Source organism: Lycium ferocissimum, chromosome 8 (assembly GCF_029784015.1).
Source record: "Lycium ferocissimum isolate CSIRO_LF1 chromosome 8, AGI_CSIRO_Lferr_CH_V1, whole genome shotgun sequence".
NCBI classification, from domain to species: Eukaryota; Viridiplantae; Streptophyta; class Magnoliopsida; order Solanales; family Solanaceae; genus Lycium; species Lycium ferocissimum.
Window position 1 is genome coordinate 28937673 of NC_081349.1, and position 20451 is coordinate 28958123.

The window sequence follows — 20451 nt, forward strand, 5'->3', positions numbered from 1 at the left end:
ATATATTATTGTGAATACATTATTGTTCACACATAGCTGCATGTCTTAAACTGTGGCGGATTCGGGATTTTTACTTAGGAGTTCGGAAAAAACAACAAAAGCTAATATAAAACATGATGTTGTCCCTGGGAATCGAACCTAGGATCGAGGATTTTCACTCAGGGGTTCGGAAAAACAGCAAAAGCAAAATATAAAACATAATGTTGTCCCTGGGAATCAACTAGGACGCTAGAGACAATTTTAAACATCCTGAACCATTTGAACTATCCTTTTGCATTTGTTTAGGATATTCAAAAGTTAATATATGTACATAAACATATAAAATTTACCCTATATATACAATGTAATATTTTGCCGAGGGTGTTCAAGTGAACCTCCCCACCCTCTAAATCCACCCTGGTCTTAAAACGAAACTTGCTAAGTTTTAGTTTTATCAAATGGTATTAAATAAAGCAAGTTCAATGTACATAAATATGGTACGAGAAAAAAAAAAAAAAAAGCAAACACATTTTATTTGATTTTAAGCTTTATATACCAAAGATATAAAAATTATTTTTACAGGATCAGATAACTCTGTATATAATGTTCTAATTATAACTTAATTTACATTGTCATGAAATTAAATCCTTAAATCATTGGCTTTTTTTCTTTTTAATTACCATTAAGATCTTTTTAATACCATTAAGAACCATAATGATTAAATGACCCTCTACAAAATAACATTTCTCCCCAAAATAAAACAAATCTCCTCTGTGTTATTTCATTCAGAATTTCCTCCCATATTACTACTTAATATAAGTGAGGATCCAAGTTTTTTGTCGTCCTCACAAAAAATTTGATCATCTAATATTGTGACATGTGACTTTCCTTTTGAGTTTTCTTAGCCTATTCTCTTTTTCCACTCATTTTTTCTTATTCATTTCTATGTGGGTTCCTAAAATTGTGGTATATTGATATTTATAGTACTTTTTGTGAATCTTTTTTTTTCCATGGTTCCTTAGCTTTCATATTTAGACCAAATAAATATTTTTTTTTACTACTTAATATAAGTGAGGATCCAAGTTTTTTGTCGTCCTCACAAAAAATTTGATCCTCTAATATTGTGACATGTGGCTTTCCTTTTGACTTTTCTTAGCCTATTCTCTTTTCCACTCATTTTTTCTTATCCATTTTATGTGGGTCCCTAAAATTGTGGTATATTGATATTTATAGTACTTTTTGTGAATCTTTTTTTTTCCATGGTTCTTTAGCTTTCATATTTAGTCCAAATAGTTTTTTTTTTTTTATATAATTAAGAAGATATTATTAGTCTTATATATCAAATTTATCATTATTTAGATAAGTGAATTTTACACAATCAAAAAATCATATTAAATGGGCACTCTTTAATTAAGGTGATTTAAGTGAGGATCCATGAGTTTTGTAGTCCTCACAACCTTAAAACTTTCATTTTTACCCCTATTTTGGCCTTTGTTTACATAGTTATCTATATGTAATTTTGTTTACATAGTTACCTATATGTAATTTGGTAAATTTTGAAAAAGGTTGATGGCTATTATATCCCAAAAAGCAATAAAGGTGGAGGACACCTGGCAACTATCAAGAATTTTTTCCAAAAGTTAAAGGCACCATGTATCCTCATTTAGATAAGTTAATTTTTAGATACTATCAAGAAACCATAAAAAATTGATAATATTTAATTAAGGATAATTTAGTGAAAAAACTTTTTAATTTCTAGGTATGAGTGATTTGTTAGAGCCAATTTTTTTGTTTAAACCAAAACATTTATTAGGTCTTACTTTAGAGCTAAACATGCCCTACGCCATATGTTCCTCTCCATATGCTTCTCTTTATTAAACATCCAACATTTTACTTCTTTAGTAATATCATATGTGCTTACAAATACAGAAAGTAAAAAATTATTGAATGACATTGTTAAATGTTGAAAATGAAGGTAGAGTTATCAGTCAAGATTAGATTATCTTTAAGATCTCTTGTTTGATTAATCAAAAATTAATTTTTTTTAAGCATAAAACATAAATGAATAGCTAAATTGATTCTCGAAGTTCATTTTATGAATTTAGGTGAATTCGTCTAAACTAAGGTTAAAAAACACATTTGACTAACGTAAAGCCTTGACACGAATAATTATGAGTGAAAATTTAATAAATATCAAAAGAAATCTATTTCTATCTATAAATAACAATCGCATGCTCACAAATTCATAAAAATACAAAAATAATTTTCAATTTATGATCTTCAACGAGTTGTAATTATCATACTTTATACTTTATGATATTAGTTTATAGAATATCGAATTACTTGCGCCCTTTTGGTATTTGCTAATTTTCCTACTAAACTTATTTTCTCATAAATATTTTTATTAATAAAAAAACTATCTAATTATATGACAAACAAACTTTAATAGATGAAAATTTATAAACAAAATATGATTAACCTGTAATTACATTAAATTAATTATGAACTAAAAAAAGTGACACAATTTATACTTATTTGATAAAACTTACTTATTATATTAATATTTTAAGTTTGGGGCCCTCCTACAACTAGTATTTTCTATATGTGGAAAAAGTGAAATGCAGATACGGCCACGTCTAAATAGTATTATCTCTGCTCCTTCGTGTTATGGTAAAGGCATGGCCATGTCTTGTTTGTATGAATAGTAGAAAAACCAGTGCGACCGTGCAAGGCTGACACAAAAGAATATGCTAACATTATTATCAGTCAGAGCTGGTGGTGCTCCTCTACCAACACGTGTCCTAGTTGGATCAGATGTAAAATGGTCAAATTCGAGGAGTTTAAGGATATGGTCTGGTGAATTCCCTGATTTTATTCCTAAACAAGTTGAGAAAATTAAAGACACCTATGCTAGAAAGTTAGCTTCAAGAATTGAAAGACTACCTGTACGTTTTTTTACTTCTCTTTTATTAGTTTCAAAATGTTCTGTTTTTTGGATGATTTTGCTATATACTCCCTCCGTCTTAATTTATATGATATAGTTTAACTAGATATGGAATTCAACGAACAAAGGAAGGCTTATCAAAATTTGTGGTCTAAAACAAGTTATATATATTTGTGTGATTGTAAATCATTTCATTAAGATAAAAGGGATGTGTTAAGTTAATTTATTTTTAAATATAGAAATATATCATTGTTTGTGGGACAGACTAAAAAAGAAAGTGTATCGCATAATTTGAGATAGAGGGAGTATGTTATTCCCATTTTGGTTGTTAAGGAACCAAGGAGTAGAATTGAAATGGGATTCAACTTGGCAAATTCTGCACCTTTTTTTGTGAAATGGGGTTATGTGCTTATGGATAAAGTTTTGCCAAGTGTATGTTGAATTGATATTCAACAGGGGAAAACTTTGTAGGGGTACTTTTTGTGAAATGGGTTCTGCTCTGATGAGTAAAATTTTGTTTGTTTGGACAAATATTAACATATGGTTCCTTTTGTTTGTAGCATATTTGCCAACTTTTGTTTGTAGCATATTTGCATATTTTAGTGCTTCAGAACCTAAAATCAGTGGTACAAGAATTGCATCATGCATACAGGTTCTTATGGTAGCTATATAGGGATCATTTTTGTGTCTCTGCATGTGGTGTTAGATATGGATTAGATTACAAAGAACAAGAAAGCTTCCATTCCCCCCCATTATCTTGTTCAATAGTACTCCCTCTGTCCCAAATGAACCGTCACTTTAGCTAAAAAAAATTGTCACTTTAAGAATTCAAGTCTAAAGTTGGCAATTATTTCCAACTATACCCTTAATGACACAATATTGAACAATTAGAAATTAATCTACTTTTATTTAAAGCAAGGGTAACTAGATTGTATCTTATATTTATTGTTTTGTTAATGCTCATGAAAAGAGCGAAAAATAGACAGTTAAAATGGGACAGAGGGAATAATTGTTACTCTCTCTGTCTCTTAATTGACGGTATTTGATTGACCCTAGAATTTAGATGCTAATTTGACTTCTATATTCTTTTGGCAATAGTGCAAGAAAATATTAAAGTAATGGTTAAAAAGTCAATTTGATAGAGATAATATCCCAGTCTGTAATTTGGATAGTTCAATGAACTTTATTTCTTGAAAGTCGTGAAAGATGTATAGAAGTGATATGGTGTCAAACATTTCGGGACATCCTAAGATGGAAGGAGTATATATATTGGTAAGCAAGTGATATGTTTATTAAGTTGTGATTGTTTAGGTGCAACCTATAATGGTGGCGGATCCACGATTTTAAGAATTTGGGTGCTGACTACTACTGGACATACTTCTTTGTGACGATGTGTGTGGACTTAGTATGAGCATATATTTTAAAAATATGTTCGTGTACACCCATACTCACTCAGAACCGAATGCAGCGGGCTTGAATGCACTCGTTGCAGTAGTGTACCCGCTGCCTTAGAGGTGTCCGCCCATCATATGCAACTTAATCATTCCTCTTTTATGTGCTTTTTCCTTTTTGTAATCCTAATCATATCTGGATATCTTGCTCTGAACTGGATTAATCATTCTCTTTCTTTATGAAGTTCTGGTTACTTCCTTTGTTTGATGGTCCAGCTTCATTGCTGGTTCATTTTAGGTAAATTTATCGAACGGTTGTGTCATGAGTAGTTGTGTGAAGCCAATAGAACAGACGGAGGCCAATCCAGTTGTGCTTCTCCATGGTTTTGATAGGTATGCCTCATATTAAGCTAATGTTTTGACTACTTTCTCTTGCTGTGCTCTGTGTTTTTCATTATCCCTCATTGTTCAGCTCATGTTTAGAGTGGAGGTACACATTTCCGATGCTTGAGGAGGCTGGATTGGAGACATGGGCAGTTGATATCTTAGGATGGGGTTTCTCAGATTTAGGTATTTCTTCTTGTTCTAGCTCTTTCTCAGTTTCTATTTTTCAAAAAGATTTTGCAAACAAAGACGAATACTTGCTCATGGTTCGTATCTTTTTGTTTCCTGTGATATTTAAGAAAGGCTTCCATCGTGCGATGTAGCTTCCAAGCGTGATCATCTTTACCAGGTACCTCCTGATTCCAAACTAAATATCCTGATCTACTGCATACAAGCTTGGAAGGTTGGAACTAGTCTCTTTCTTTGCACATTCTAATAAATGTAAAGTTGCATACCTAAGTTTAAAAGTAAGGTAAAATTCACATTATTTTTTTCCTAGTAGTGTACTATATAATACTTAGTTTGCCAGGGCACGTACACAGTTATACACCATTGTGCAGTGCTATGATATCACAGTTATGCAGCATTAAAAAGGGCCACCCTTGCTTACTTGGTCAGCTCTCAACTATGAAATTATGGAAGTAGTGTTTATTTGTCTATTTGTAGAAACCAATAAAAGTGTAATAAGGGTTAGGCGAATCTCCCTGGTCTGGCTTTTTAAGGTTTGAAGAATCACTCAGATATTAAACTTTTTAAGGAATTTTCCATTTACATGTTCTAAAAATCTGAGTCTCGTTTTTCTTTCAGCTGTGGTCTACCTACATCAAGAGGCCAATGGTACTTGTCGGACCTAGTCTTGGATCTGCTATTGCTATTGACTTTTCTGTCAAATATCCTGAAGCTGTAAGTACATACAATAACTGTGAATCAGTATACAGATTTTATAGATTAGTTTCTAGTATGAAGGAGGAATATTTTATGGCTAACTCCGAAGTACTTTTACTTTATAGGTGGATAGGCTGGTTTTAATTGATGCAAGTGTTTACGCGGAAGGTACAGGAAACCTTGCGACCTTACCCAAAGCAGTAGCTTATGCTGGGGTGAGTTACCTCCTAGTTCTCTTAAAACAAAAGGGACACATTCTACGCCAGATTGGATTGTTTGATGTAACTGAACGTATATGTTATAATGTTTGTGGTTTATTAACAACTCGGTTTCCGATTAGCAAATTCAACAAGTAAAAAGAGAAACTTTTGCCTAATTGTTAATGATGATCCATCAACTTAATTGCTCTTAGTTTAGCACCCGTTATACTGACTCTCGTGTCTGTCAGATCTTCTCTTAATGCTGCAAAACCCCACCTAAAGAAAGAACTCTTAGTATTGATTTGTTACCATACAGTATCCTATTAAATGGGAAGATCACAGATATAAAATGTACTCAGATATGTTTCTACAGCATTCCTCGAGTATCTTCATCTGCATTTCTTGTCTTTTTGCTAATCTGAAAACAACCTGCCGCAGGTCTACTTGTTGAAAAGTCTCCCACTTCGCTTATATGCAACATCATTAGCTTTCAATGGCTTACCATTAAGTACCTGCATAGACTGGACTAATGTAAGTTTTGACCCATTGATCTTCTTAGAAACCCAAAGGTTGTGGTGATCAGATGTTCAAAATGTGCTTCTGGCATATTTTTGATGCTCTTTGTTATACACCTTCTGATTATCTGGTTTTCTGTCCAGATTGGCCGCTTACATTGTTTATTACCTTGGTGGGAGGATGCAACAGTGAATTTCATGATCAGTGGAGGTTACAATGTCGTTGCTCAGATAGAAAATGTATGTGCAAATTTACTAAATTTTCTTAAGCACTTCATATATAGATACATGCCTGTTGCTACCTTTTGGTACTTTCTTTTTGCATCGACTCTGATATCAAGCAACATTATCTTGCTGTATTCAAAAGGCAATGATTGGATCATGGAGACTAGCAATATTGAGTTTAATCTTACTAGTTTCATCTTAATATGGTTGCTATTTGGGTATGCAATTATTGGAGTCTAAATATAGGAACCCCTGGCGATTGGTCTTAATTATGAAAAATCTGTTTTAGTAAGAAAAAATCGATTCTGTATTGTTCTAACACAGACCAGACAAGTGATATGCCATAAGTCTTAAACTGCAGACACTGTGTAACTTCTCTTGAAATTGCAAACCTATTAGTTTTAGACATGATTAAATCAATTGTATGATATGTAAATGAGACCAGAGTTCTAGTGAATCTCTCCTACTGTGGCCCTCACAATTTTACGTGGGACCAATCTAGTAGGTCTTGGGGCTGATTACCGCTTCTGATTCTGCTGCTCCATTGTGTAAAGATGTTTTCTGCTAGCTGTATCTCCATTCTCCATGTTGTCTTCTCGTTTTCTTCTTGTACCTGTTGAAGATTCTACAACATTCTGATGTTAGCAGGAGCTTTATTATACAGGTCAAGCAGAAAACACTAATAATATGGGGTGAAGAAGATCAGATTATTGACTACAAGCTCGGAGTGGTATGTTTCTTTTGTAACAATAGAATCGTGTTGACTTTTAGCAGCCAAATACGGGGCACGTAAGTATTACTAAAGTGTCCGTTGACTCTTACGTGAACAGAGATTGCATTGTGAACTGCCAAATGCTATTATACGCCAAATACCAAAGTGTGGCCATATCCCTCATGTGGAGAAGCCTGATGCTGTCTCCAGGTTGATAGCGGAATTTGTTCGCAGTGATCAATCACAAAGCGCAAATTTCGACTCTGTCTCCACCATCTCAGTTCCTGTTTGATTATTGGCACTTGTACATGCAGATAGTTGCATATATTTCACACATGTGAATATCCGACTTCCTGATTCTACTTAGTGATGAGGTTAGTTTGCCAGCTTCAATGATGAATATGCTTTCATTCTTTGCCCGCCGTCAACCTTGTTGCCTACATATCGATTATCAAAGGTGCGCTATGGTGCTTTGGCATCCAGTAGAGAAGTGTAATAAACTGAATGCTTGTATTAGCTAAATGCTTTAGCATTCTGGTATATTTTTCTTCCAGCACATGCTAATCTTATTTTATGTCAATTACCAGTTACTTTGAACTTATGTGATTTGCTGTTAACATATCCTTGTTGTCCAACAAAAGTGCAACATTTCACGTACTGCATTTTCAAACTTCACAAAGTCCAAAGATTGATACTGTTTTTCATGATCCCTTATTATATCATAAGGTCGGCTCATTGAAAGGTCTCGCGCATATGCATTGGAGTCACCATCCAAGTGAAACAATTATAAGAATGTTCCTTTTTTATTTTATTTAAAGAAACCAAAATAAGTTTTCCGTCCAGATTCACTTTACCTTGCTCAAAAGATCTTGCTTTCAAACTTCTTATAGGTGTTAATGCATTTTTGCATCTAACCTAACCACGATGTCCTGGCTAGCTCATGCGCACGCAAAACTGTTATGCTAGATACATGCTAGCATATGTATTAAATTACTCTGACCACCAAGGCTTTGCAATGAAACGATCATCAGACCTTTTTTTGTCTACAAGATTTTGAATCTGTATCTGTTATGATTTTTTACTCATTTCATTGATAGCTATATCACACGTTTAGTCCTAAATGAAGGAAAAGTTGTTTGGTTCATTATGTAAGTCTTGTAAGATGGCGGGCAAAGAAAGGGTGGGTAAAGAAAGTGGAAAGAAAACCCTTGTTTGGTTTATTCTCTCGCGGAAAACCAAGACTCCTTTCTCTCTGACAAACTCGGATACTTGAACCTATATGTGCATTCTTTAAGTTGGGTTTTCAATTATACTTTGCTCATATTCTTTAATACTTTTTAATACTTTAATATTATATACACGCACAAAGAAACAAGATGAAAGAATAGAAAAAACTAAAGATACAGATGGACAGGAAGGGGAACCAAGAGTTATATTTTAGTACAGAGATGCACTAATATTACCAGAGATAGTGAGTAGGGTAGCAAAGTACTCGTTCATAAAACTTCTAAAATAAAAAATACAGACTTCATGTCTCTACTCTTCCAGATATACAAAAAGGAAAATCTAAAAAGAAGAGATCAGATTCTTCTACATTACTAGTAGTACATATTACTACCCCAGAAACAGCCACATCTCTCCACTAAAAGAGGGAATCTAATTCCAAAGTAGGAAAGACGATGGAGATAAAAGAACAAGAAGAACAAAACAACAAAAGAAAGAAAGAAATAAAAAGAAGTCTAAGTGGAAGTGTGTCCAGATGATTCTCCCCTTCTGACCATTGAAAATGCTACCCATACTTTGTACCAAAAGTCCACATTATCTTCCCAAACCTTTCTTCTTTCATTCACTGCCTCACATTCAGACTTTTTCTTTTAAACTCTCAAGCATACCACCAAGCTGCTTGTAAATAAAAGGGCTATAGTGAAAAAAACTCTGTTTTGATGAAGAGAATCTGTGCCACTGCCATCTGGATTGAATGCACCACTTCCTGTTGGTCCTAGCCCAAAAGTTGGATTGTTAATGCCTGTTGAAGTTCCTGTGCCTGCGCCTGTGCTTGTTCCCATGCCAGTCCCGGTCCCCATCCCGGTTCCAGTCCCTGGGCTTGTTGTGGATCCAGGTGCAGTCGGGGTTGTGGTACCTCCACCAGTGTTACTGATTAAAGTGAAAAAAAAAAAAAAAAACAATATGACGAACAAAGATCATCCACCACACATCCACTATATTCAATTATTAGTTCTATATAGAGAAATCCTGAGTCCACTTAAACGGGGAGCCGCCTCCAACTTGCTTGAGATTGACACGTAGTTAACGCTGTTGTTGTTATTATAAAGAGTAAGCATGTTTACATGAATGATAAGACATTGGTTCTTATAAAATATTGCATCATAGCTGGAAAACATATGTCAACTTAAAGATTTTCATCATGACAATGGGAGAAAGTGACAAATATAACATTATATATCACCATCAAGACAGGTCACATGGGGATATATAATAATGAATCTAACTCATCTTGTGCTTGAATGTTATTGTCACTGTTAGGACACTAAGAATGACCATTGATAGAGTTTTGGTAAAAAGAAACAGGAACAGCTAACAACAACCTTTAATTATATTCTCAGTAAAAGGAGGCTATATCAGGAAAAGCTTTCAAATCATTCACTCATACAGCCAAGTTTATCTAGCATTAATAATTGCACCTTTTTTTAGGTCCTTTAACTTCCATATATCACCAGCCTAATTGGTAGGTGAATATTTGTACTGACATCTTGAATAAAATACTAATCTTTTCCAAGATCAAGAAGTTCTTAGTGATCTAACAGGTGAAGCCAACAGGGGCAAAACAAAAAAAAAAAAAATCTACTTTTGTGGTTATAATCAGGGGTAGTATCACCATTTTTGCCCTAGAGGGCAAAAACTATTTTTTCAGGGAAAATTGCAAATGAGAACTTGATGCAAGTTGAGGAGATGCTACATTCAATATTGACAAGAAAAATACAAGATCTAACATAAAAAAAAAATTAAGAAACATACCCTCCAGTGTTCTGGTAACATGAAGAACTAGAGGCTGTTCATCAAAAAAACAAATAAAAGAACAATATCAGTAACTATTAAAAGAGGTAACAAAAAAAAAATGAAAAACAAGTTGTTTGAGGAACTTACAGGATGGTGGACTTGAAGTCAAAGTTGCAGTTCCAGAAAAGTCACAGGTTGCACCAGTTGCAGCCTTCTTCTGATAATAGCTATTTACAGCATAAGAACAGTGATCTTTGATAGTGTTAGGGTTGTAGCAAGCACCATTTTCAAGGATAGCTTTACAATCAGCTCCATTTCCACAGGCATAGTCTATATTCTTCTGAAGAACTTGGTCCCCAGCTCCATCTTTGCACACACAGTAATTAGCACCACCTAGAAAGAAAGAAAAAAAGACCACCATAAGAAATCAGCTCAAGAAAGAGCTATTATTGATGTGAAAAAAAAAAAACTGGATCTTTGAATAAGAAATTCTTGAATACACCACTTAGAGCCAAATCTGGTGAAACTCATGGAAAATGAAGAAAAACAGAGAATCTTGAAATGGGAGAGCCAAAAAAACTCAATTTTTGAAGCAAAATTGTTGGATACACCACTAAGAGCAAAATCTGGTGAAACACATGAAAAATGCAGAGAAACAGAGAATCTTGAAGTGAGAGGGCCCAAAAAACTCAATCTTTGAAGCAAAATTGTTGGATACACCACTAAGAGCAAAATCTGGTGAAACACATGAAAAATGCAGAGAAAAAAAGAGAATCTTGAAGTGAGAGAGCCAAAAAAACTCAATCTTTGAAGCAAAATTGTTGGATACACCACTAAGGGCAAAAACTGGTGAAACACAAAGGAAATGCAGAGAAAAAAAGAGAATCTTGAAGTGAGAGAGCCAAAAAAACTAATCTTTGAATAAGAAATTGGTGGATGTACAACACTAAGAGCAAAATCTGGTCAAAACCCATGACAGCAAACATATGAAAAATGCAAGAAAAAGAGAATCTTGAAGGGAGAGCCAAAAAAAACTCAATCTTTGAATAAGAAAGTCCTGGATATACACCACTAAGAGCAAAATTAAGTGAAAAACATATGAAAAAATGCAGGGCAAAGAGAATCTTGAAGTGACAGAGCCAAAAAAAAGAAGCTAAAATCTTTGAATAAGAAAGTCTTGGATACACACCACTAAGAGCAAAATCTGGTGAAAACCCAATACAAAAAAAATATGAAAAATGCAAACAAAAAAAAAAAGAGAATCTTGAAATGAGTGAAAAATCTGATGAAAACCCATTGCAACAAACACAGTAAAAATGCAGGAAAAAGATAAATCTTGAAGTGAAAATAGCAACAAGCAGCAGCTTACTTGAGTAACCAGTGAAAGCCAAGAGAAGTATTAAAGACAGTACAAAAGCAGCCATGATTGTGCCAAGATCTTAGTAAGTAGTAAATATGAAGAAATTTAATGTTCCCTGTGTTTTCAAGAAGGTAAGTAGAGCTACTGAGAGACTAAGAAGAGATGTTTAAGAGGAAAAGAGAAGTGTGTTATAGGAAAATGAAAGTTCTCGAGACAAGAAAAAAAGGTGGAAGGTTGAGGCTCAATGTCTATTTTCGGTGGCTTTTTATATTGTATAGTCTTATGTATTAGCACCAATATTACTATATGAGTGTTAATAAATTAAAAAGAATGGGAGTGTATGGGAGAATGTGTTTTAGGAAAGTGAGCAGCAAAGCCTAAGCTTTTTGTCATCTATGTACTCTGTACTATGCATATGTCAGTGACTTGTTTCTCAAACGGTCATAAACTTTGTTCTGTGGTTACAACTCAACCAAACCATGGTTTGAAGTTAAAACGAAGGGTGTGTTTGGTATATATAAAAGTACTTTTTACATAAATGCTTTTTCTAAAAAATATTTTCCTGAATAGTTTTGTACTTGTTATGTGGTGTTTGGCCATAAATTCTCGTTTAGATATGCTCCCGAGGGTTGGGAGGTGAGTTGGAGACAACAAAATATCTATTTTCTAATTTGATAACTCTTTAATTCTAACATATCACATGACATGTTTAAGCTTTCAACTTTAAAAAGTATTGTATCTTTAATTTAAGACTACAAGATTCAAAAAAATTCTTTTATTTCCTTAAACTTTGTATTCAGTCAAACTAAAACAAATAAATTGAGATAAAAGAGCATCACTTGTGAAACTTGTTTTCACTGCTCCAACCATAGAAGTCATTTTTCTAATTCAAAAAACTTATTAGTTTTTGAAAAAAAACTATTATTCCAAATATGAAAAAGTAGGAAATATTTTTTGAAAAATGCTTCCCCCGATACCAAACACACCCTAACACTCAGCAAAATGTAAAAGCTGCGAATATTTCAATTGCAGATGGAGGGCCCCGAGTCTAGCCTTGAAACAGTAGAGGCCCCCACGAGGTGTTGTTTTATCAAACATTTTTTGTTGCGCTGTCACTGTTTATGGTGTCTCTTGGCAATCAATGGAGGTACCAGAAAATCTCAGAATCTCCTAGAGATATTTTTTTTCACTATATAATGAAATAGTAAATACTGTAGTAGGTACCTTTTTATCTTGAAAAAACAACAGTAATAGTAGTAAATTGTGAAACATTGAGATTTTAGGACCCTTTGCAACATTTTAAGTTGAAAACTTTTTTCATTTGATGACAGGTGTTAGTTTTCTATGATGCAGTTCTTTTAAAATAATGTTCGATAATCTTTTTACTCGGTGTTTGGTTTCGTATTTGATATTCGACTGAATTTGAATTCATGTCGTAAAGTCTCACACTAGCGGCAAACGACTCTATATTCATACTTGAATCTAACATTTTTAGTTAAGAATGAAAAAGGACTTATCACACTATCACCACTCTTATTGGTTAGTTTATCCTTTCTACTACTATCTTACTAGAGTGATAATGTTGGATTTTATTGATTATGATGCCACTTCTTACTCCATAGGCTTTGGATATGATTTGGCTGAGTTTTAAAAAAAGCGAAATTGAAGTTGAAAAAAGGTAATCGCAAGTTGAACTTGTTGTGTTTAGAAATGAAAATAAAGTTGAAGTTTTGGACGTGAGAAATTGATAAATATTAGGACAAGTCTTTTTGTTTAGAAATGAAAATACTATATTTCAATAGTTTTACCCTTAAATGAATTCGGATACTCGGATTTGCAAAAACGTCCTTGGTCGTCCATGTTATGGCTCTTCTATATAGTTAACTAGACGCCATATGCCCGTGCTGCGCACGGGCTCAACATTTTGGATTATAGTGTATTTATGCGTATGTAGTTGTGTTTGGGTAGTGATACTATATATATTTTATATTGCTAATAAACATACATAAATTTGCACTATTTTTATCTTATATATATATATATATATATATATATATATATATATATATATATATATATATATACACACTATGTTCAAAACAAGATTAATATAACATTGTAGTTTGTGCTCCGTATTCAAAACTTTATTATAATAGTGTTTGCTACGAATACAAAGTTGGCAAAAATTTATTAATACTCTTTAAAAGAGAAGACTTGTTTAAAAGGAAACTATTTTTATACTCGAGATAAAACAATAAGAATATTTAAGATCAGTTGATACTTTGAATTTTAATTTGATTAATTTAAAGGTGTAAAATATTCTATTGTTAATGTATGTAGATTGACCTAAACAATACTTATTATTTTTTATCAACTTTTGATTTGGATAATTCTAATTGAAATTATTAAATTAATTTTACATGTTTAAAACGACACAAAGTAGAAATTTGATTTTCTATTTAAACGAAGAACCACTATTATTTAATTTTTGGTAAATATTCTTAGTTTAGCTCATTTTACTTGTCATGTTATCTTTTGCACGATTTTTTAAGAAAACGTCAATTAGAATTATAATTTGACTAATTTACCTTATTAATTATTTGATCTCCATTTAATATTATTTTTTCTTTTACTAAATTAATCTCTTTTCACATTTATTAGAGTAAGGAAAAAAATGAAAAAAGTAATTAGATTCTATCTTATTTTAAAATATAAATATTTAAAGTATATTTATTTTAGTAAATATAACAAATAAATGACATTGCGGAATAGCAAATACAAATGACGGGTCATTAAATATCTAGATTAGATCTCAGGCTAATATAAGAAAAGAAAGGAAATTGTATGGTTTGGCTACTTAACCTTTTGAAGAAAAGCAATAATATGGAATTCATGTTTTTTGTTGTACAATGAATCCACCATTATTGACTTAATGAGGATATTTTGGGAATTAGATGAATATTGTTTGATTTTTTAATATGGGGTGCACTTTTTTTTTTTGACGTTGCTTTTTTTTTTAATATAGGGTCCACTTTTTAATACGGTCCACTTTTTAACATGGGATCCACTTTTTTTTTTTTTTTATATTGCTTGATTTTACGTAATATGGGGTCCACCTTTTTTTTTTTTTTACATGAGTTTGGAGACGGTAGGGTCCACTTTTTTTCCACCCTATTTTTCTTTAATATTGCTGGTGTTTTTAGTATGGGGCCCACCTTATTTTTTTATTGTTTGATTTTTTAATATGGGCTGCATTTTTTTTTTACGTTGCTCATGTTTTTAATATAGGGTCCACTTTTTAATATGGGATCCACACTTTTTTTTTTTTATATTGCTTGATTTTTGTAATACGGGATGCACTTTTTTTTTCTTTTTTTATTTACATGAGTTTGGAGACGGTGGAGTTCACTTTCTTTCCCACCTTATTTTATTTTCTTTAATATTGCTTGGTGTTTTTAGTATGGGCCCACCTAATTTTTTTTGGGATCCACACATTTTTTTTATATTGCTTGATTTTTGTAATATGAGGTCCACTTTTTTTTTTTTTACATGAGTTTGGAGACGATGGGGTCCACTTTCTTTCCCACCTTATTTTTTGAACTTATCATTATTATTTAAATGTCCTATTTTTTTCAAAAAAATGGACCCCACTTTTTTTTTTTTTACAATTGTCTCCTAATTCTTCACGTGGGCTCTACCTTAATTTTTTTTTTATTTTTTATTTCTACTATTATAGAAGGGTGGGCCCTTAATTTTTTTTTTAATTACAGAAGAGTGGGCCCATAATTTTTTTTCCAGATACTCTACTATATAGAAACATGAGTGGGTCCCTGGGGTGGACGACGAACTTTACCATTTTCTGAACTTATTATCATTATTTAAATGTCCTTTCTTTTAGTGCAATTTTCTCCTACTTCTTCACGTGAATCCCACATTTTTTTTTTTTTTTTACAATTGTCTCCTACATCTTCACGTGAACCCACCCTTTTTTTGCAATTGCCTCCTAATTCTTCACGTGAACCCCACCTTAATTTTTTTTTAAAAATTTCTACTATCATAAAAGAGTGAGCCTCACCTTAATTTTTCTTTTTTATTTTCTGCTATTATAAAAGAGTAGGCCCCACCTTAATTTTTATTCTATTTTATAATTTACTATTATCCAAGACCGTTTATATTTCATCTTCTTGATTTCCTCATTATTTGTGTGAGACGTATGTGTCTAAATTTAAGTTTTAAATGTTTTGGTTTTATGACTTCTTTAGCAATTTTTGTGTTCAATATTGTCTCCTAATTCTTCACGTGAGCTCCACCTTAAATTTTTTTATTTTTTATTTCTACTATTATAGAAGGGTGGACCCTTAATTTTTTATTTTTTTTTAATTATAGAAGAGTGGTCTCTTAATTTTTTTTTTTTTTTTAAATTCTACTCGACTATATAGAAACATGAGTGGGTCCCTGGGGTGGACGACGATCCACCCATGTTTCTATATAGTGGAATTTTTTTTTAAATTTCTACTATCATAAAAGAGCGCCTCACCTTTTTATTTTTTTTTATTTTCTTATAGAAGAAAGAGGCCCACCTTAATTTTTATTCTATTTTATAATTTACTATTATCCAAGACCGTTTATATTTCATCTTCTTGATGTTATTCCTCATTATTTGTGTGAGACGTATGTGTCTAAACTTAAGTTTTAAATATTTTGGTTTTATGACTTCTTTAGCAATTTTTGTGTTCAATATTGTCTCCTAATTCTTCACGTGAGCTTCACCTTAAATTTTTTTATTTTTTATTTCTACTATTATAGAAGGGTGGACCCTTAATTTTTATTTTTTTTTTAATTATAGAAGAGTGGTCTCTTATTTTTATTTTTTTTAAATTCTACTCGACTATATAGAAACATGAGTGGGTCCCTGGGGTGGACGACGATCCACCCATGTTTCTATATAGTAGAAAAATTATTTCAAATTTTGGAACTAAAATCTATGGCCAAACGGGCTCTTAAGACAAGTCTTTTTGTTATTTTTTGTTCTTAAAGAAATATGTCACACGTAGATGATAGACCACAAATGTTCTCAGCATTATTTTTCACCACAAATGCACATTTTACTTATTTCCTTAACAGTCGTATAAGACTTTAAGAAATTAAATTTAGAACCAAAAAAGGACCAAACATATAGTCTACCAAAGTCCAGTGAAAGTCAGATTTATCATGAAAACCGAAGAACTCTGTTCTCTGTGTCATATCCTTTTATCTCTATTTTTTGTTTGGAATGTCTCAAAATCTTGTCTTATCGATTATTTCAATTTCAAACTACTATTTGCATAAGAACTTATTGACAACATATTACTTTACTTTACTTTACTATCTATATGGAAGGGACGGTTGAACTCCCAATTCAGGAGCCGTTTGGACATGATTTGAAATCCGTTTAGACATGATTTGAAATCATGTTTGAACATATAATTTAGATATCTTAAGTTATATTTTCTTTTATAGACATAAAAACCCCACAAGTTGTGAAAACTATCAAAACATTTCCAATTTTTATACAATCTTACCAAATGAGCAAGTTATAGTTCATAATAAAATTAATACGCTACTAGAAGGCTTTTCTAAAAAATACAATATCAATTGATCAAACTTTTAATTCAAAAAAAAAAGAAAATTTAACATGAATAGTAATGTAACTACTCTTTACTATAATCCTCTCACATGATAGACATAAATAAAGGTTGGTGGAAGTTAATGAAGTAGGTAAATGGTTGGTGAGAGTAATTGTTAAAAATATTTACCAACTTATGAGTCTTTTTTTATAAAATATAAACGTATGGGTCAAGTTTTATATTTAAAATTTTTGAAATCATGGTTTGAAACCCCAAATCATGCCTTTTTGGATGATTTGCGGTTTGAAACCATGAGATAAAATGCATGTTTAAACACTAATTTCATCTCATGATTTCAAACTATGGTTTCAAACCGTATGTCCAAACGACTAAACCTTGGTCAAAGGAATTTTAGGATTTCACTTTAGTAATTGCACCATCAGCTTGTACAGCCAGGCTTTTGATGCTGTACTTTTCCTTCGATAGTCAGAAAAAACAATTTCTTTTTCTAATTACCACACCTATTCTTGGACTTAACCAGCTGCTATATGGGTATTAATATATTTAACCTTTTTTGTATTCTGCTGCCTATTGTACATCATGAATAAAAAATAGAATAACCTGATTTAATTACATAAAGGGGCTCAGTTTTTTCAATTATTTCTCTTTGGCCATTGGGTTGAGCAGTTAAAGCTCTTCGTGCCCACACTCTCATGTCAGCCGTAATTGTCAAAAGATGGTATAAACATGCCCCCCGCACAAACTTGCTTTTTCTTGTTTGTTTTTGCTGAAGGCATATTTAATACTCTCTCCGTTTTAATTTATATGAATTCATTTGACTGGATATAATATTTAAGAAAGAGAGAAGACTTTTAAAATTTGTGGTTCAAAATAAGACTTAAAAATTTGTGTGGCTGTAAATCATTCATAAAGTGAATTTGTTTTCAAATTAGGAAAAAGGTCATTCTTTTTAATACGGATTAAAAAAAATAGATTCAAACAAATTGAAACAGAGGAAGTATTTTCTATTCTGCTTTATTTTGTAGTTCTCAAGAATTCTATAAAATTGGGGCCGACAAACTTTCCGTGCATAAAATCTCGAATCTCAATTGCTTTTTTCCTTTTCAGGTGATTGGCTTCTAGCTATCTTTCGAAATAGGGGTGAGGTCTGTGTATACTTTATTCTTTTCGGACTTCATATTGTGGGATGTTACTACGTATGTTGTTGTTGTATTGGCTTCCTACTTTAATTTGTGAGGGAGAAGTATACAGACGAGTGAAGAAGATGAAGTAATAATATATTGAAATGTGTATACACTTTCTTTTTATTTTTGTCTAAGCATTAATAATTAACTTAACAAATAAAAAACAAACAATTAATAGATGATGTTAATAACAATAATTGCTAAATGAAAGTGTATATTGGAAAGGGCAAATTGATCAATATAAGATTTTTTACATTAATGATAACTATTTTAAATAAGTTGTTACACAGAAATCAAAATAAGAAAACTGGGTGTAATATTATAAACAACATGGGAAATTAGTGTTACAAAACAACATCTAAGAGGCGTTCCCTTAAATTATCCCTTATTTTCTTTTATAGTCAACTTCTTCTTATATTTCTTTTTTATTGACAATATAACCAATTTACTTATTATTTCGTGATATGTTTTTTTTGTTATCTTACATAAAATTTTACTAATTTTAATTTTGAAATTCTTCATTTAGTTGATCTTAGCTCAACAGTACATCTATTTCCCTTCAAAATAACGACTACGAGAGAAGTTGTATTTATAAGAACATCAAATTTATACACATTAAGCATTGCATGCCAACGGAGTATTTTGAATGTTTTGCTAAGCATTGTGTTATTGCTTATTGGGTTACCCCTAAGTAGTATAGAAAGAAAATACTCCCTCTGTTTCGATTCATGCAATTTACTTGCTTTGGCATGATGTTTAAGAAGAAAATAATTTTTTTCAGGTATAGCTTTAAATATATCATAACATTTGTTTGTTATTATGAGACTTATGAAACTTGTATTTTTAAATATTTTGTAATATTTGTATTGCTATAAGCTTGTCACTTGAGGTAAATATGAAGTTTAAGTTAAATCATAGTCAATTTTAGAAAGAAGTCATTCTTCCAGAATGGACTAAAAAGAAAATAAAGTCATATAATTTTGGGAAAAGAGTCAATTGGCCCTCTACTATGCGAAACCGATCGATTTTGTTCTCTATTATAATTGTTCAAATATACCCCTCCTTCATTAGGCAGTCCAAGGTGAACACCCTATTTCACATGGCATGCCACCTTAGATCTCTAACTCATTTTTCGTTCTACTCGATTTTCTATTATATATAAGTGTCAAAGGAGGACTAACGCAAAGATCACCAACTTTTACCAAAAGCTTTACAACTTGTACACGCAATGAATGCTTGTATCATAAGCTATATAACTTGTACACTTTACCCAACCATTTTTTTATCCCACGTGGACATATGTCATAGCACTTAATATTTATTCTCATGTCATAGTACTTAATATTTATTCCCTTCTCATGTATAGACGTATGCACTTCAATTTTAATTCTCCCAAGACATTTATTTCCTCCATGCACTTTTACTTGTTCACTTTTAACTTTTCACGTTCTTGCTGAATATTTATTCTCTTCTCATGTATTTATATATAAACGCCCAAAGTGGACGACATAACAACAATAAGTTGTACAAAAAGCAACTGAAATTGTACTCTAAGCGGGGACTAACATGTGTACATTTCAGAAATTAAACATTAATGCTACCTCTTGTATGTTTTTTTAAGTCCCCACAAGTCTGCAATATCTTAATAGTCCTTTTATTTCCTTCATTTGGCATGTACTCCCTTTGTCTCAATTTAAGTGTCTACGTTTAATTAAACATGGAGTTTAAGAAATAAAGATAGACTTTCAAATCTTATGGTACTAAATTAAAAATGTGTATAATATAATAAAATATCCTTTGAATTTTGTGATTATAAACTTAGCATGTAGGATATTTGAATTGTCAACTTACTAAATATAAAAAGATTCAAAATAAGACAATTTTTTTTTTTTTAACAACAAACGCCCAAGTGGACGAACACGGAACAATAAGTGTACAAAAAGCAGCGAAATTATACTCTAAGCCGTGACTATCCAAGTTTAACATTAATACACTGTAAGTCCCCACGTGTTGCTATTGTCTTTTCA

General features: G+C 31.9%; 2 protein-coding genes across 4 annotated transcripts; one reads left to right on the forward strand and one right to left on the reverse strand.

Annotated features, from left to right (window-relative positions):
* The first annotated feature begins 2604 nt into the window (after window positions 1-2604).
* On the forward strand, window positions 2605-7892 carry LOC132067852 (alpha/beta hydrolase domain-containing protein VTE7). 3 transcript variants are annotated; one of them, XM_059461233.1, is made up of 10 exons: window positions 2605-2924; window positions 4613-4707; window positions 4787-4884; window positions 5022-5047; window positions 5506-5601; window positions 5709-5798; window positions 6222-6314; window positions 6443-6538; window positions 7188-7253; window positions 7354-7892. In XM_059461233.1, exons 1-10 carry the CDS (start codon window positions 2727-2729, stop codon window positions 7525-7527), a joined length of 1032 nt encoding a protein of 343 aa, XP_059317216.1. In that variant the 5' UTR covers window positions 2605-2726; the 3' UTR covers window positions 7528-7892. The 3 variants fall into 3 exon arrangements, with proteins under 3 accessions (XP_059317216.1, XP_059317215.1, XP_059317217.1); XM_059461232.1 differs by having other exon boundaries at window positions 2606-2924; window positions 4998-5047; XM_059461234.1 differs by having other exon boundaries at window positions 2786-2924; window positions 4591-4707; window positions 4998-5047.
* An 819-nt stretch (window positions 7893-8711) lies between these two features.
* LOC132067853 (PLASMODESMATA CALLOSE-BINDING PROTEIN 3-like) lies at window positions 8712-11915 on the reverse strand. The gene is made up of 4 exons (XM_059461235.1): window positions 11623-11915; window positions 10401-10646; window positions 10272-10305; window positions 8712-9389 (listed from the first exon to the last, which is right to left on the reverse strand). The coding sequence occupies exons 1-4, from the start codon at window positions 11675-11677 to the stop codon at window positions 9110-9112; spliced, it is 615 nt and encodes a 204-aa protein (XP_059317218.1). The 5' UTR covers window positions 11678-11915; the 3' UTR covers window positions 8712-9109.
* Window positions 11916-20451: the final 8536 nt, after the last annotated feature.